This window comes from Neolamprologus brichardi, chromosome 8 (assembly GCF_056152115.1).
Source record: "Neolamprologus brichardi isolate AB-2024 chromosome 8, ASM5615211v1, whole genome shotgun sequence".
Lineage (NCBI taxonomy): Eukaryota > Metazoa > Chordata > Actinopteri > Cichliformes > Cichlidae > Neolamprologus > Neolamprologus brichardi.
In genome coordinates this window covers 225945-243834 of record NC_142111.1, presented here as the reverse complement: position 1 = coordinate 243834, position 17890 = coordinate 225945, and the positions used below count along the sequence as shown (strand labels likewise).

The window sequence follows — 17890 nt, the reverse complement described above, 5'->3', positions numbered from 1 at the left end:
CATCTGTTTGAAAAGCCACTTTTATTCTCTGGCTTTTAAATCAGAAAGAGTTCTGTACTCATACTCATTTCATTCTTACTTTCTTAAATTATGACATCTTTTCCTCTGTTGTTATCTCATTTGATTGTTTTAGACGTACAGCCGTTGTTTTAAATGTGCTATATAAATACATTTGACTCTGTCCTGTTCGTTTCCTATTATTTATTTATCTGTAAACAACACCAACATTTAACTGTAGTTGGTGTAATTCATCAGCATGTTTTTCCACCGTTCACTTGTGGGTTTACCTCAACCAACTCCAACAGTTTGTCTGTGAGAAGCAACAAACTCTGCTGACTCTTGTGTTCTTTGTTTATTAAAGTCTGGATCCTTTTTATGTTTAAAGCAGCTTTATTGTGTTTTGGTGAACAAAGCCTGAATCCAACTTATCCAGTTTCCACACTGCGCTCATATAAACCTTCAGTTCATCCATGACCGACTAAGAGAAAACCTGTAACGGCCCGTGGCTCGGCATCCAGGGAGCTGTGGGAGGCTGCGGTGGCCACACCCTCGGGCTGGGCCGCCTGAAAATCACCTGCGTCTTATCTGAGGCAATCACCGGAGGACTACTTCACCCAGCTCTAACGGCTTCTCCTCGCCAGTCTGTAAATCTCCTCCCAGTGTGACCAGCATTCGGCGTGGAAGCCTGTGGCCTGCCTGTCATCCTGCCTCCCTCCCTCCCTCCCTAGGATTCCCTTCACGGGCACCTCTCCCCTCCAAGCTCCACGGTCCTGCTCTACCTGTAAGCCTCGGCAGCTTATGAAGTCTAGCTGTTCATTTTTTTGACAATCTGCGTGCTGTTAACTGTGTCTCCCCTTTCTGTTGCAGTTTCCCCACGGTCCCGATTACGGTGCTCCTGGGCTCCACGCTCCTCGTTTTCCCCCGTGGCATGAGCCATAGTTTTTCGTTTCCTTAACGTTGTTAAAAGATTCTTCAGTTCAATAAAAACGTGTACATAGTTCTGAGCTGCGGTGTGCTGAGTCTGCTTTGGGGTCCTGTTACCTGAACACTCCGTGTTCTGTGACAAAACCCCTCATTGCTCAGAATTTCAGTTGGTTCCCACTATCATCCCAGTATCATATTGCTGCTTTAGTCAGTAATATAAACTTGGAAGCTCAAGGCACAGTCATGTTTCTAACAGCTGAAAAGGTGGCTTCTTGTTAAATTAGCTGAAGCCTTTTACGAGTTGATTAAATTGACTTTTTCTACGTAACATCCATTTGTATGTAACCAAGGCATTTCTGAGAATGTGTACTTTGACTTCAGCACCTCTTTTACATAATCATAAAATATATTACACCATGTAAAAGACAAGCTAACCTACCAGAGCAAGCCTCCAGTCGCTCCAGTCTGCTAATGAGCCAGTCCAGTGAACCAGAGAACTGGGCACAGTTCTTCCTGTTCCCTCTGATGAGTGCAGCTAGAAAGATGAAAATAAGTTGAGAGAAGTGACATGGTATCAAGAGGTGTAACAACAGTAACATAGAAACCAGTATAATCGTCTGTTCTTACTGAGCCCACATGTCACATGTCTCTGACCTCTGATCCCTTTCTGAATGAATCTCAGAGCCATTTGTCATCTCTTAAAATAACCTGATTGTCTTCAGCTCTAATATGTAGTTTTAGGTGAGTGGAATTACAATTTGAGTTATTGCATCTTTTCTGTGCTTCTGTCTGTGCGCTTGTTTACCCAGTAGCTGGTAGAGGGAGTTGAGAATGGCGCTCCAGGCCTCTCCAGCCTCCTTTCCAACTGCCTCCGCAAAATGAGCTGCACTACTGTAGACATGAAGCCGATCAATGCACTCCAAGACCAGGCTGATCATCCCCTAGAGATATGAAAACTGCTGTTTTTACTTTTTTCACCTGAAATGAGCTCTACAAAACAGAGTGTAGTCACAGAAAAGTTAGGAAATAAAAAACAAATCGAATGCAGTTAAATCATTCTATGGATTTGGATATAGATAATGTGACCAAGCTAATATCTAAGTTGAAAAACACAGATGTGCCAAAAAAACTGCATTTCCTCTGAGGGCCACTGGAAGCTCGCTCCAAAAAGTAAACAGAAGCAAAACGCATGTTTACAAGCTAGTAGAGAAAACGGTTTGGGCCACTGTGAATATTTTCAGCCACTATGTACACAATGTTAAAGCAAACATGATATAATTGGCAGTTCTTTGAGCAACAGTTTCACAGACATGGATCGTCTCATTAAAAGAAAACGATTTGTGTATAGAGTAATTCATTCATCTTTTCTTTTTCTTCTTAAAATAACATTTTAGACATTAAATATTCTAATATGTTCCATCATCAGAAATAAACCAGTACAAAATCCACTGGGCTGGATGTACTGTGTGTATGTACTGAGGCAGAATATATAAATATATTAGACTAAATCTTTAAAATTGGAAGCAAAAACTGTTAAAAATGATCTGAAGTTAGTTTGTAACCATCCATAAACACACATATGTCCAAATGCACCCTACCTCTTCCTGAAAGAGGTTCTGACGGTTCTTCAGAGCTCGCAGTCGGTTCTGCTTGTCTTCATGTTCTAGGTGATCTCCAGGCGGTTGGAAATAACCTATTAGATCCTGGAGGCTCAGGCTAACTGAGTCTATTGGCAGATCCAAAGTAAAGCTCCTTCCTTTCTTTCTTAGTATGTCCAGACCCCTGGGAAATACAGAATGGAGGATGTCAGTCATGCTATAAACTAGAGAAGCGGAAAATGTCACCTTGTGTTACGCAAGTTTAGCATGTTCTGCTGCAAGAGTGTGAATGTAGATGCAAATCAGGAAGGCAACTAAAATGTGCCAATCCCTCTCCTCAGCCTAATCACTGATTTGATTTTTCTCTTGTGTTGAAATCATAAACACAGAAAGATTGTCTGAAGGATTCCTTCATTTCTTGCATCCTTGTCTTCTAGATGACCCCAGAAATGAACCTGCAATTTTAAAGAATATCTCAATTCCCAAAATGAAAAGAGAGGAAGACTTGGAAGAAGAGTCGTGCACAAGGATCCAGAAGTCAGACCTTTATTGATTTGGATGAAAATGGAATGAAGCATGTTAATACACGTGGATTTTTCTCAGTGTGACAATATGTCTGTGGATTACAGCTGACAAAAAATAAATGTTTAATGTTTAAATATGGTTTTGGCCATCGTGACATCAACGAGTTGGTCCCGTTGTCGAGCTTTACACTGAGCATATTCACCGTGTTAGCTTTTTGAAGCAGACATCACAAGCATGACCAAGTGACACGTCTGACTGAAACCTCACCACGAGAGACTGAAGTTGTTACTCACAGGACAAAGTTACTGGATATTTTTATGTAACCAGACGAGTTGGAAAAGAAATCTCTCAGCTGCCTAATCAGATTAGTAATCCTGTGGGGTTGCAGATTCTGTGTTAAGGCTGTTTCAGGGTTAGTTGACTGTGACAAGCTTGTCAGTGTGAGCTGATCATTCGTTAACACGTCCTTTGTGCTGTTTTTCTTTGATGTAGTCCAGCTCAAACTCATTTTCTGGAAATATTGTTTAACCCTCTCAGGGTCAAATTAAACTTTTTGTTGCTAATGCACAGCCTGCAGTGGTACTTCTGAGTAAAAAAAACAAAAAAAACAAAGAATAAATATGTATGTGGGGTAATCAGGTTGTTAGTTTTTAACTGTTGCAAATCAGTTAAAAACTGATTTCATCAATTGAAATGTCTTATAAGTAGACCTGATATTGTAAAAATACACATTCAGCGTATAACAGCCCCATAAAGTATAAAACAAATTGCATTAAATAACAACACTGTTACAGAGGGGTGGAGAGGGGTTTGGAGACTCTGTAGAATCCAGCTCAGCTTGTTTTCACGTACAAAAAGATGAAGAGCAACAGATCGTCCAAGTCTCACAGAAACCGGATCTCGACAACATGACTGACACTAAATCCACAGGTGAACATTCTCCTCGATGGCTGTGGTCCCAGATGGTATTATAGTAACTGGTGGGTCCATAACAGCCATCTACTTAACTGATGTAGGGCTGAACTTCTGCTTGTACCAAAATTATATTCAAATGTCTACTGACTACTTTGAATGAACATGTGACAAAGCATTTGTCTATGCGTCCAATGTGTAGGTTCCTAACATACTTATCATCTTGGCAATTCCCCCCAGCACTCCAGCCTTACTTTCCCAGTCATTTGGTAACTCTTCCCTATCACCCAGAACCTATTTCAACTTCTCCCTGCACTCGTTGCAATATTCTTCCTTCTCCAGCTTCCTGTGGCTTTTTCTTCTTGATTTCTTGAGTGGAGTCAAATCCCACAATCCCTGTAGTCTCCAATCCCTTAACCCACTGAATGCATGCTTCCAGTTTACACTCCGAATTCTGAATCTTATACCACTGTTACAAAGATGATGGTCAGTTGGCTAAAATATACTGGACACTCTCCAAAATAGATGAATCAATATGCCCAAGTTTCTGGTCTCAGATATGTTTAAAAGATTTTAGATTAGAAATAACATGAAATGACATCCCAATGTCTACAATTACTACAATACAAAATACAACATAGAGTGCTCTGTTAATGAATCAAGGTTTTTACCATCTTTTGCTGGTGGCCTCTGCTCTTGAGGCGTCCACTCTGCAGGTGGAGAAGATGCAGCAGAGGTGGAGGATGAACTCAGCCTCAGTGTCTATTGTCCTATGCAGTGTATGACTGAATGTTGGGGTGGGTGTGGTTGGGCCTGGGGCCCCTGCCCTTGGTAGATCCCCCACCCCCACCCCCATCCCCCCATCCCCAGTTGCCTCCCTCCTTCCTTGGATCCTCCATTGAGGCACAGGTGTGTTACTGAGGTGCAGGGGAGACATTCCTCCTCTGTCCCCTCCTGGCCAACTTAGACATTTGTATTATTTACACTCTCATTACACATACATGTTGGGCCTCGGGGGTTTGGCACACTGAAGGGCGTCCAGAGGACGGTCTGTCTATTCAGCCTCACCTCTGGTGCTGGTGCCCACCTCTCATTTTTAAATATATGTAGACAATATGTGTTCTAGGGAGGGGCCGTGCTGACACCAAGTGTTGTCTGGCAGAAGGTTTTTGGCACCATGCTACTTGCCAGCAGCATGCATCAACACCACATATGGGTGGGCGGAGTGAGGCCTGGGGTCTTAGTGTACCACGTTCATGAGTGCGTGAGTCTTTGTATATGTGTGAGGGTGGAAACACATGTTAGTGTCTGTGTCTCATTCTCTTGGAACATATAAAGCCCCCCCCCCCCCCCCCCCCCGCCCCAATAATAATTTACTGTGATTCGAGCATGCTGTAAGTGTTAAAGGTACTCCGATGCAATGGTTCGAATCATATCTATCTAATAGACTACAATTTGTTCATGTAAATGGGGAGTCTTAATTACTTCCACAGAGCTAGCTTATCTATCCATGACACCAGTAAACATGCACCAATTACTTAAAATGCAGTAATGTCCTGAAGACATAAAGACCTGGATGACCTCTAATTTTCTGCTTCTGAATCCAGATAAAACTTATGTTATTGTACTTGGGCCTAACAATCTAAGACACATGGTGTAACCAGATGGTAGTCACCACAGTAACCGAACCTTTTTCATTCAACTTGTAACTCACCAGTTTCAGAGGAAAGTTGTTTCTTAATCCACTTAACACTGTCCTATAAATCACTTAAGAATAAAAAAGGCATCAAACTCAAAAAATGAGCCAGTATTATTTCTGTACATAACAGGCAACTAACAATTTTCAACTGTATGTTTGCAAAACAAATTTTGTGACATTTGGTTCCATTACTTTAGTTGAATCTATGAAAAACGCCAAAGGTCAGACAGTTTGACAGACATTAAATAGTGTTTTTGGACCAACAAGGCAATTTTAAAAGAGGTCTTAGCTGAAAACTTACTTACAGTAAACCCTTAAAAAAACAGCTGCAGATGCAGTTGCTCAGGACGCTCTCTATAGTCCCTCTGTAGAACATGGTGAGAATGGATGATGGGAGATGGGCTTTCATCAGCTTCCACAGGAAGTAGAGACGCTGTTGGGCCTTCTTGGTTAAGGAGCTGGTGTTGAGGGACCAGAAGAGGTTCTCCGCCAGGTGGACACCAAGGAATATGGTGCTCTTGATGACCTCGGATCCATCGATGTTAAGAGGACAGTGATCCCTCTGTGCTCTCCTAAGGTCAATGTAACCCAGAGTAAAATCTGTTTCCTGCACTTATTCCTGCCATTGAATGCATCGCAGGTACATGACTCCAACCACATGACTTTGCTCAGCCAATCGGACGGCATGTGGGTCATAGTAAGCCTGTCCCGGCTTCCTCCTGTGAGATGCGTGGAGGCAAGCCAGGTGACAGAGCTGTTGCAGATGCTGGTTACTGTGAGCCAGAGCCATAGTGTTGTTGTGCACTGAACAGAACGGAATTGGCCAGGTGAACCCTTTTCGGGTATGAAAAAGGATGGCGAGCCAATGAGCGGCTAGGAGCAGGACTCATTCCGCAATCGAAGCTTCCACTGGTTGGGTAGGAAGCTATCAAAGACGACGCTCTGTCCCCATTTTCCAAATATACTGATTTTCACACTCATACACACCATTCCCCCGTTTATGGACAATAGCGCTTGGACATCTCTCATGGACACTCAGATAAAACTCATGGACTTCAGTGTGGATCAGTGTTTTTGATGTCAACATGTGTTGTTTATGGGGAACTGTTTTCTATGTTGCTTGGTACAAGCCGGAAGAATTGGCTTAGTTGTTTTGTGCACCCTCACTGGGTTTTTGGTTAATTGAATAGCTGCAGCAGGAGTGATTATTTAAGTTTTCCTTTTCTTTTCTTGTTAATTTTCTTTGGGGTTCGGTTAAATACATGGTACCTGCAAAAGCATTTTGTGTTGTGTGTGTTTATTAATTACTGCCCATCAGCTCCTGTAGCATTCCTAGATCTTCTGATTAATAATAATAACCATAATACTTCACTGATTAATAATAACCATAATACTTCACTCAATACCTAGCCTGTATTGAGTCATTGGCGCTTCATCAGTGTTACATTTCTTGGCGAGCCAGCCAGGAGCTGATTTGGTTAGTAATTAATATATATTCAAACTCACCACTTTATTTTTCCCCATAATGGAAGTTTTTGAGACACTTGCCATTAAGATCCCAAATGCGGTTTTAATCGACGGAGTAACTGAGCACTCAGTTGATGAAGTCATACATTTCCTTGAACAGTATGGTGACATAGGCCGCAAGGTTACTATAGATTCACCAGAATCTGAATTTAATAACATGCTTGTCGCTGAGTATGCTTCGGGTTTATCTTTAACGCGTTTGTCTCAGTTGTTACCGCACACATCTATTTCAGATTCAGGTGACAAACTCCACATGGAGAGTCTATCTGAAATTTATGCATCAAAAGTTAGTGATTCCAAGACAAATACTTACTTGGCAGACTTAAAAAGAATAGCCAAATTATCTGGGAGGGATTATGCATTAGTCCTCAGTGAGGGGATGACCCAGATACGCCGGTCCCTTGCAGAGCTCGACCCAGAGACTCTAGTGGTTGCAGAACCAGAAGATTCAAAACCTCCCGATTCAGTCTTTCCTCCTTCACTACCAGCCTCTCTTACGACAAAGTCCCCTTCTGTTGCCAGTGGTGCTGAAGTACAAGGTGGAGAGAGGCATTCTGCCTCCATTCCAGCGGCTGATCTCAACCCTCCTGAAGTACAACGCTATGTTGTGGAACACGTTGTTCGGAGTGGGGACAGCTTGCTGCATGCATTCCATCGACTGAGAGCGTTTTCTGGTCACGTGCCCAGGCCAATTCAAGAGACAGATTATGATATATGGCGGTCAGGTGTGGAATTAGCCCTGAAAGATCCATCTATATCTGATCTGCAGCGCACCAGACTGATTCGTGACAGTCTACTGCCTCCTGCCTGTAATATGGTAAAACACCTCAGCCTTGACACACCACCAGAAGTTTATATGAAACAACTTAGTTCATATAATCAATCTCGTATATGGAGAATTGGAGGAACTCTTCTAGAAGCTTCTTATAAGCCTCCAATGAGAAAGAGACATTGAAGGGCTCATAGTGAAAGCGGGCGGGTTCCATAATATCCTATTAGAGCGATTAGAACATGCTGTAGGTATTACAGGTATTGCACTGCAGTGGTTTGTATCATATCTATCTAATAGACTCCAATTTGTGCATGTAAATGGAGAGTCCTCTTCACACACTGAGGTTAATTATGGAGTTCCACAGGGTTCAGTGCTAGGACCAATTCTGTTTACATTATACATGCTTCCCCTAGGCAGCATCATTAGAAGACATAGCATACATTTTCACTGCTATGCAGATGACACCCAGCTCTATCTGTCCATGAAGCCAGATAACACACACCAATTAGTTAAACTGCAGGAATGTCTTAAAGACATAAAGACTTGGATGGCCACTAACTTTCTGCTTCTTAACTCAGATAAAACTGAGGTCATTGTAATCGGCACTGAAAAGCTTAGAAATATGGTATCTAACCAGATTCTTACTCTGGATGGCATTACCTTGGCCTCCAGTAACACTGTGAGGAACCTTGGAGTCATTTTTGACCAGGATATGTCCTTCAACGCACATATTAAACAAATATGTAAGACTGCGTTCTTCCATTTGCGCAACATCTCTAAAATTAGAAATATCCTGTCTCAGAGTGACGCTGAAAAACTAGTTCATGCATTTATTACTTCCAGGCTGGACTACTGCAATTCATTATTATCAGGATGTCCAAAAAACTCACTGAAAAGCCTTCAGTTAATCCAAAATGCTGCAGCAAGAGTACTGACAGGGACTAGAAAGAGAGAGCATATTTCTCCTGTTTTGGCTTCCCTTCATTGGCTTCCTGTTAAATCCAGAATTGAATTCAAAATCCTGCTCCTCACATACAAGGTCTTAAATAATCAGGCCCCATCTTATCTTAATGACCTTGTAGTACCATATCACCCTATTAGAGCACTTCGCTCCCGCTCTGCAGGCCTACTTGTTGTTCCTAGAGTATTTAAAAGTAGAATGGGAGGGAGAGCCTTCAGTTTTCAGGCCCCTCTTCTGTGGAACCAGCTTCCAGTTTGGATTCGGGAGACAGACACTATCTCTACTTTTAAGATTAGGCTTAAAACTTTCCTTTTTGCTAAAGCATATAGTTAGGGCTGGACCAGGTGACCCTGAATCCTCCCTTAGTTATGCTGCAATAGATGTAGGCTGCCGGGGGATTCCCATGATGCATTGAGTTTTTCCTTTCCAGTCACCTTTCTCACTCACTATGTGTTAATAGACCTCTCTGTATTGAATCATATCTGTTATTAACCTCTGTCTCTCTTCCACAGCATGTCTTTATCCTGTCTTCCTTCTCTCACCCCAACCGGTCGCAGCAGATGGCCGCCCCTCCCTGAGCCTGGTTCTGCCGGAGGTTTCTTCCTGTTAAAAGGGAGTTTTTCCTTCCCACTGTCGCCAAAGTGCTTGCTCATAGGGGGTCATATGATTGTTGGGCTTTTCTCTGTATCTATGAAGCGCCTTGAGGCGACATTTGTTGTGATTTGGCGCTATATAAATAAAATTGAATTGAATTGAATTGAACAACTTGACTCAGCCTATGGTACTGTGCAGGATGGGGAAGAGTTATATGCCAAGTTCATGGACACCTTCCAGGACAGTGGAGAAAAGCCTTCGGCCTATTTGCAGCGGCTGCAGGTGGCATTACAGCATGCAGCAAAAAGAGGAGGTGTTTTAGAGAAAGACATGAACAACAGACTGTTGAATCAATTCTGCAGGGGATGTTGGGATAACAATTTAATATCGGAACTCCAACTTAAACAAAAGAAACACAACCCCCCCAAATTTCCTGAACTTCTCTTACTCCTTCGAACTGAAGAGGACAGAGAGGCAGCAAAGACATTAAGGATGAAACAGCATTTGGGACCGACAAAACAGAAAGCCACCACTAATGCCCAGTTTGCCAATACTGGGGAAGAAACTAACCTCTGTACTGCGCTAACCACTCTGACTAAACAGCTCTCACAACAGATGGCAGCTATACAACAGCAGCTTGCAGCTTTGACAGCACTGCAGTGTAATGTCAAACCACCGGTTGCTGCCTGCCTAGCTTCAGCTTCAAAGCCCTATGGGCCGAAGAAGGTTGGTAAGAATCCAAAACCTAGTGTCTCCAGCCCTAAACCAGGGTTTTGCTTCCGCTGTGGAGAAGATGGTCACATTAAGCCACAATGTGAAAATGCACCCAATTCAGCATTGGTAAGTGCTAAGTGGAAACAATTTGACAACAAACAAAAGTGGCAGAAGCAAAAGTCCTCTGCTTCTGAGGATTTAAACTAGTTCCAGTTCCTGTTGAGGGACAAACAGGAGCTGAGCTGGACCAACCTTGTCCCGCTGAGAACAAAAAGCATGCCACGTGTGCAAAAATGCAGACAAAGACAAAGATCCACACTAGATTACCACCAGGATTAGTTGGATCCAGATGTACAGCAGAAGTCAACATCGCAGGTTGCAACTGCCCGTGTCTACTGGATACTGGTTCCCAGGTTACCACAATTCCAGTTTCATTCTATAATGAGCGTCTCTCTGATCAGCCAGTCCACCCATTGAATGAGCTTCTTCATGTGGAGGGGGCTGCTGGTCAGTGTGTTCCATACCTTGGGTATGTTGAAGTTGCCATGACATTTCCAAAAGACTTTCTTGGGACTGACGTCCCAGTCCAAACGCTTGCACTTGTTGTTCCTGATGTGAGACCTGATTTTCCAACCTCAGTTCTTATTGGCATGAATACACTTGAAATTCTTTATGAACAATTCTCTTCTAGTAACTGTTCATCATTCCAGCCTACCTCTTACGGGTACAGAGCAGTTCTGCAAACTCTCCAAGTGACGTGCCAACAGAATTGTAATGATCATCTTGGTGTTGTGACCACCCTTAGTAAATCTCCTGTGCTAATTCCAGCTGGCTGCACAGTTGTGGTCGAGGGTTCTGCCAAGCTTCTCAGCCCAGCTAGTCAATGTGTTGTCATTCAGCACCCGGGTTCAGGCCTGCCGGGTGGTTTGTGTGTCAGTAATTGTCTAGTTCCTCTTAAAGCTGGTACACACACTCAGGTTCCAGTTGTTGTATCAAACGGAACAGAGCAAGACATCTGCATACCAGCTTTGAGTGTCATTGCAGAGCTGGGAGCCTATGACTGCATAGTCTCTGAGCACAGTGTGACAAACCCCCCAGATCGGGAGATGTTGTCAACACCCCTCACTTTCAATTTTGGTGAGTCACCAATACCAGCAGAATGGAGAGAACGGATCACAACAAAATTGAATGCCATGTCTGAATTTTTTTCACATCATGACTTGGATTTTGGTTGCACTAAAGAAGTGAAGCATCATATCAAGCTCCATGACAATACCCCTTTTAAACACAAAGCAAGACCTATTCATCCCCAGGATATAGAAGCAAATCTTTCTCGGATGTCCCATCAGCATCAAACTCCAATGGTTCTTCCCTCTGAGATCCTAACAGAGCTTCCCCAGCTGATTCCATTTCAGGTACAGATGTTGGTGGAAGTTTTTCCTCCTCACCACTGGGAAAAGACTGTAGGGGGTTGAGAGACTTCTCCACCCTAAACCCCATTGGGAGCGGGGCAAGATGGACAAAGGTCGGTTCCAATTCATCCTCTTCAACAAAGTACTCAGGAGATTCCTGTTGTTTCTTGGTCTGTTGACGAGTTAAAGGGGGTGTGATTGGAATAGTCTCATCTGATGTTCCTGACTCTGTTGCAGGAAGAAACCCACACGGAAGAAGGAGATCTCTGTGCAATGTGCGAATTGGGCCGTCTTTGCATTCTGGTTTTACGGTGTAGACGGGGAGATCTTTGGCACATTTCAGCACTACAAAGACATCTGGTTCCCATTTGTCAGCAAGTTTATGTTTACCTCTCAGCCTCATGTTCCGCACCAAGACTCTGCTTCCAACTTCCAGCTTGGATGGTATAATACGTTGGTCAAATCGAGTCTTGTTCCTCTCAGCGTTCTTCGCAGCATTCTTTGAAGATAGCAGATAACTTTCTTTCAACTTAGCTTTTAAGTCTTGTACATACTGTGAATATGTCTGATGTTCTTTCTCACGTACAGGAAGATTAAAAGCAAGGTCAATGGGGAGACGAGGACAACGTCCAAACATTAGTTCGTATGGGGTGTAGCCAGTGACTTCATTTTTGGTACAGTTGTATGCATGGACGAGTGGCTTTACAAACTGTTTCCATTTGGATTTCTGTTTGGGTTCAAGAGTTCCCAACATGGCCAGTAGAGTGCGATTAAACCTCTCTACTGGGTTTCCTCTTGGATGGTACGGTGTTGTGTGACACTTTTGGACTCCCAACAGGGCACATAACTCCTTTATCAATTTCGACTCAAAGTCTGGCTCTTGATCTGTATGGAGTCTTTCTGGAATTCCATAATAAACGATGAAGTTTTCCCAAAGACATTTAGCCACAGTTTTTGCCTTTTGGTTCGATGTTGGAATGGCAAGGGCATATTTGGTGAAATGATCTGTCAGTACCAGGATGTCTTTGGTGTTGCTGGTGTCAGGCTCGAGACTGAGGAAATCCATACAAATGAGTTCAAGTGGACGTGATGTCCGAATGTTAACAAGAGGAGCAGCTTTCTCCGGCAAGCTTTTCCGGCGAATACACCAGCCACAGGTTTTTATTTTATTTTCAACATCCACGGCCATTCTTGGCCAATAGAACCGAGTTCTGGCAAGGTCAAGGGTCCGTTCCACTCCCAGGTGGCCCATATCATTGTGGAGGCTGTGGAGAACAGTTTGCCGCAGTTCTGTCGGAAGGACCAGTTGGTATGATGGTTGTTCATTTTCATATCTCGTCCTATAGAGAATACCATCAATCAGCTCTAATTTATTCAGTTCTCGAAGGAGAAGAGGAATTTCAGGAAGCTCTTTCCTGGCTGTCAGAGGAACTTTTTCTCCTGACTCCAACTGGTGAATAACCTCCCGGAGAGTTGGATCAGTTCTCTGTTTTTCATAAAGCTCAGAACGGGATATGGTGGAAATAACAGGAAGTCCATGGGAATCTTCTGAATAATTCTCAGGAAGCACTGCTGTGTTGATGGACAGGGATTCGACCAAGCTATACTCAGCTTGGGTCCTGACAACACAGCTTTGGCAAATCGCATCGACGACTTCAGCTGATATTTCACCGTTACTGTTGCCTAGAGAGCGCAATTCCCAATTTGCAGGATATGAGTTGTATGGAAAAGAGGAAGTCCCAGCAGGCGGTATAATTACTGGAATTGGGCGGGTTTCAGGAGTGGAATGTATACTTTTGTTTTCTCCACATTCAGAGAAAGGTTGTTGACTCTACACCAGTCCGTTAGCTGTTGCACTTCCTCTCTGTATGCTGACTCGTCGCTCGTGCTGATGAGACCATCACAGTCGTGTCATTGGTGAACTTGATGATGTGGTTCCAACTGTGCATTGCCGCACAGTGACATGTCAGCAGAGGGAAGAGCAGTGGGCTGGGCACACAGCTCCGAGGGGCTCCAGTGCTCAGAGTGGTGGTGTTGGAGATGGACTGTCTGAGGTCTCTCTGTCAGAAAGTCCAGGATCCAGTTGCAGAGGGGGGTGTTCAGGCCCAACGGGCTCAGTTTTCCAGTCAGGTGCTGAGGAATGATTGTGCTGAATGCTGAACTGAAATTTATGTACAGCATCCACACATATGTGTCTTTGTTTCCCAGTTGGGTGAGGGCGAGATATAGGGTGGTGGCGATGGCATCATCTGTTGATCAGGTGGGACAATAGGTGAACTGCAGTGGGTCGAATGTAGGTGGCAGCTGGGTCCTAATGTGCCTTATGACAAGTCTCTCGAAACACATTCATCATGATGGGTGTGAGTGCAACAGGATGGTAGTTATTGACGCAGTACACTGAGGACTTCTTTGGCACAGGAACGATGGTGGTGGCCTTGAGGCACGTTGGAATGAAAGCAGTGAGAGAGGTTGAAGATGTCAGTGAGGACATCTACTAGCTGGTCTGCACATTCTCTGAGCACTCTTCCAGGGATGTTATCTGGACCAGCAGAAGAGTTCTTCTCACATCAGACGAGGTCAGAACCTGGTCGTTGTGAGGTGGGGTGGTCTTCCTCAGCATCACGCTGTTCTGAGCATCAAACCGTGCATAGAAGTTGCTCAGTGCATCTGGTAGGGAGGCGTCACTATCACAGGCAGGTAGTTGGTGATGCCCTGGATGCCCTGCCACATGCGGCGCGTGTCACCACTGTCCTGGAAGTGGCTGTGGATTCTTCAGCCATGTGCGTATTTCGCTGCTCTGATGGCTCGAGGCAGTTTGGCCCTCACTGTTCCCCGGGCCACCTTGTCACCTGTTTTGAAGGTGGAGTCTCAAGTCTTTAACAGCACACGCACCTCTGCAGTGGTCCACATTTTCTGGTCTGGTATTATGATAGTGCTGAAGTCAGTGACATGATCAATGCACTTGCAATGTTGCTGGTCACAGATGATGTGTACTCCTCCAAGTTGGTGCAATCGCCATTTGTAGCAGCCTCCCTGAACATGTCCCAGTCAGTATGCTCAAAACAGTCCTGAAGAGCAGAGAGAGCTCCAGCAGGCCAGGTTCTCACCTGTCTCAGAACCAGTTTGCAACATCTGACAAGCGGTCTGTATGCCGGAATTAGCATAACAGACAAGTGGCCAGAATATGCGAGATGGGGAAGGGGCCTCGCTGGGTGCAGAATGAGAATGATCGAAATACACTAATACACTAATCATGAGAGTTGGATTGATTTTTACATCAGAGTGTGATGTGACCACATTTGCAGTCACATCACACTCTATGTTAGTGTTCAAACATGAGCTTTCATTGTGCACATTTGGGCTACACATTATACATTACAGAGGGTGAGCAGTGTAATGTAGGCTCCTCTGCCACCTGATGGCAAAGCAAATTACCCAATGCTAATGCAAACTCTACGACGCTACACACATTTTCCATTTTCAAAGCAAAACATAAAGAAATGAGAGGTGGCTCAGGACTTTTGGACGGTACTCTATGTCAAGCCCTTATTTCCTAGTTTGGCCCTTTGTGAAAATGAATTTGTCACCACTGTCCTATAAATTTTTACAAATGAACTGAACTTTGTCATCTTATTGCACTTTTTCTCATTTGAATATGTTGTCTAAATGTGACAACAAATGTTGTATTTGGGAGTAATTGATATACAAATACAAAGTAAAACAGTTCACGGTTAAAACAGTTTCACAAAACCTTACCTGAGTTTCACAACTGAGGTAAGATTTGAAGTTAAAAAGTTATAGACCTTCTAGATATTAATGTTATTCATGTTGTTTTGTTTTTTTTTTTGTTTCCTGTTCTCATGCTGTCCTACCATGGAAGCACAGCATGAGTAGAGGTCTCTTTTTTTCCTCTTGTACTTTCCCATTGTAGTGTACATTTCAGTGTTTTTCTGTAACGCTACCAATCTCCGACTTGTATCCCCATGTAATGTCTGTGTTGTGTGTGTAAGGTCGGGGGGGTCCCAGTTCACTGCAGGGCAACCTGCATGTGGCGAATGAAGCTTTGATTGATTGATTGATTGATTGATTGATTGTTATTCAACCCAGTGATTTCCACTTTTCTCTTTATAATGATGCCACAGTAACTTACAGGCAAGTGTAACATGCATACTTGAAAAGCACTACTCGCTGCACCTGATGAAGCAGTTGAACAGGAAGACAGAACTGCGGATGACCCTTGCAGTGCGGCTCTCTTCGTGCTGTGATCGCGATAGTGTCAGCCCATCGTCCATGTGCCCCTCATGGTGCATGATTGCCTAAATGAGAAACAAAGTTTCTCCAGGTTCAGCAGATTCAGAAATTTATTAAGATTGCTCAGTAACAGAGGAAGTTGCTTTGCAGTTGATGGGTGATGCATTGATTGGATACATGAGGAATCTTCAGAATATTTATAGGAAATTTGCACAAAAACAGTTCCTATAGTGAAAAAAGTAAAGTCTTTTACAGCATCCAGCAGCTTTTAGAATTAGTGACAGTTCTTTCATTTTCACTAACTATTGCTACAGAGACCCGGACTAATATATTAAACATATAAATACTTATATGTTGTTATTATGTGTTGTTAATTTTTCAAGGTTTCCCTCTGCGTTGGCATGTATGGCTGTCAGTGGAACCATGTCAACAACGTTTCTTGATGGTATGACACAAGAATCAGAATGATTTCTGAAGTGCAGAGGTGTCTACTCTGCACAGATTCAGCCAAATACCACAAAACTGCTTGTACAGCAGAGTAAATGGCTAATGGCCAAACACATACTGCAACCCAAGAAAGATGAAGACAAAGATAGATATTCTTCATTGGTCAAGTCAGTCACCAAGTCAGCTTCATTTGCAGTTAGTGAAAGACCCACAAATATTTTATTACAATGGTGTTAATAAATTAAGCCTGAAATTTTCACTTGAATTACATTTGAAATGTTTGATTTAAAATCGAATGTGGTTGTGTACAAAAAGTAAAAACTAATAACATTTAAAAATGGTGTCATTGTCCAAATAATGCAGCAGATTCAAAGTATCTGAGGTAAATCCAACGCTATTGGGTCGATGAAAACACAGCTCATCCCCCTTTTTAATTGAAAAAACTCTTCCCCATTCTGACTTGCAAGAAGTGCATGAATTTTACATTCATCTTAATTTTACGTTAACTCTAGCATAATGAAAGTCCACAACCTCACCATGGACCATATTTACAGACACAAGTATTTATAAAGGTGTAATAGGTGAAGTTATGGTTTGGTGCGGTACCTTTCTCTGTACTCCACCCATGCGTGCACACTTGGCATCAACCGTCTGGTAAGTAAGCCACAGACAGGTGTCAACATGTTGAATGTAACACACAGAGTCACCATACTTTATGTCAGGAGTGCCCATCCCATCCACGTCCTTCCTCACACCCAGGTCCAGCTTTTCCTGAAGGAGAAACAAAGAGGAAAATTCCCTTAGACAAGTGAGCCTATAAAAACAGAGAATTTCCTTCATTCTAAACACAATGATTTCATAGATTATGGCCTTCACAGACAGCACTGCTACTGAACTCTATACCTTGGAAGACCTGAAGCAGAAGGCTGTAGACTTGACGTCAGCTTTCTCTTTGTCCATCAGCAACAGAGACTTGTCTTCTACCATGCTCAGATACTTCCCTGTGGTCACATGTCTCAGTCTGAATGGCTGACCCCAACGGATATGACTCCCACTCCACCTGGACACAGAAATCCAAAAAAAGTCAAGGAACCTGACTGATTTAATAGTGCATGTTATGAAGAATTACACATACAGAACATCAATGGTTTCAGTGCCTTTAAACCTGCATTATACAGTATTATTTAGTCATTGAACCATAGATCGAATTACTAAATATAACATATAATGTAAACATTTCTTTTTGTACATACATATACATATGTTGAAATAAATTATTACATTTCCAACATGTCAGTGGTTAAAGTTGCCACTGTGAGTGACAGGTGTCCCCACACACCTGCTCGTCCACCACTGTTGATAGTTTCTTAGCCATCACCAGTTTGTCTGTATCTGGAAGACCCACAGGATCTGGGATGATCCCTTTTTGACCTCTGGACTTCCCGGCCACATTCAGCACAGATGTTCCTGGATACGATGCCAGCCACTTTTATGGCATTATGGCGTTCCATGTATGTCCTGCCTGCTAGCATCTTGCACCCTGCAGTCATGTGT

The 17890-nt window shown here is 43.2% G+C and overlaps 1 protein-coding gene across 1 annotated transcript in view; it reads right to left on the bottom strand.

Annotated features, from left to right (window-relative positions):
* The window catches only part of ryr2a (ryanodine receptor 2a (cardiac)), a 264075-nt gene that overhangs the window by 167655 nt on the left and 78530 nt on the right, over positions 1-17890 (bottom strand). The window contains exons 10-15 of the mRNA XM_087845211.1: positions 17240-17396; positions 16943-17107; positions 15833-15954; positions 2523-2706; positions 1730-1865; positions 1364-1459 (exon numbers count right to left, since the gene is read on the bottom strand). Coding sequence (XP_087701337.1) covers positions 1364-1459; positions 1730-1865; positions 2523-2706; positions 15833-15954; positions 16943-17107; positions 17240-17396 — 860 coding nt within the window. The remainder of the gene's footprint in view (positions 1-1363; positions 1460-1729; positions 1866-2522; positions 2707-15832; positions 15955-16942; positions 17108-17239; positions 17397-17890) is intronic.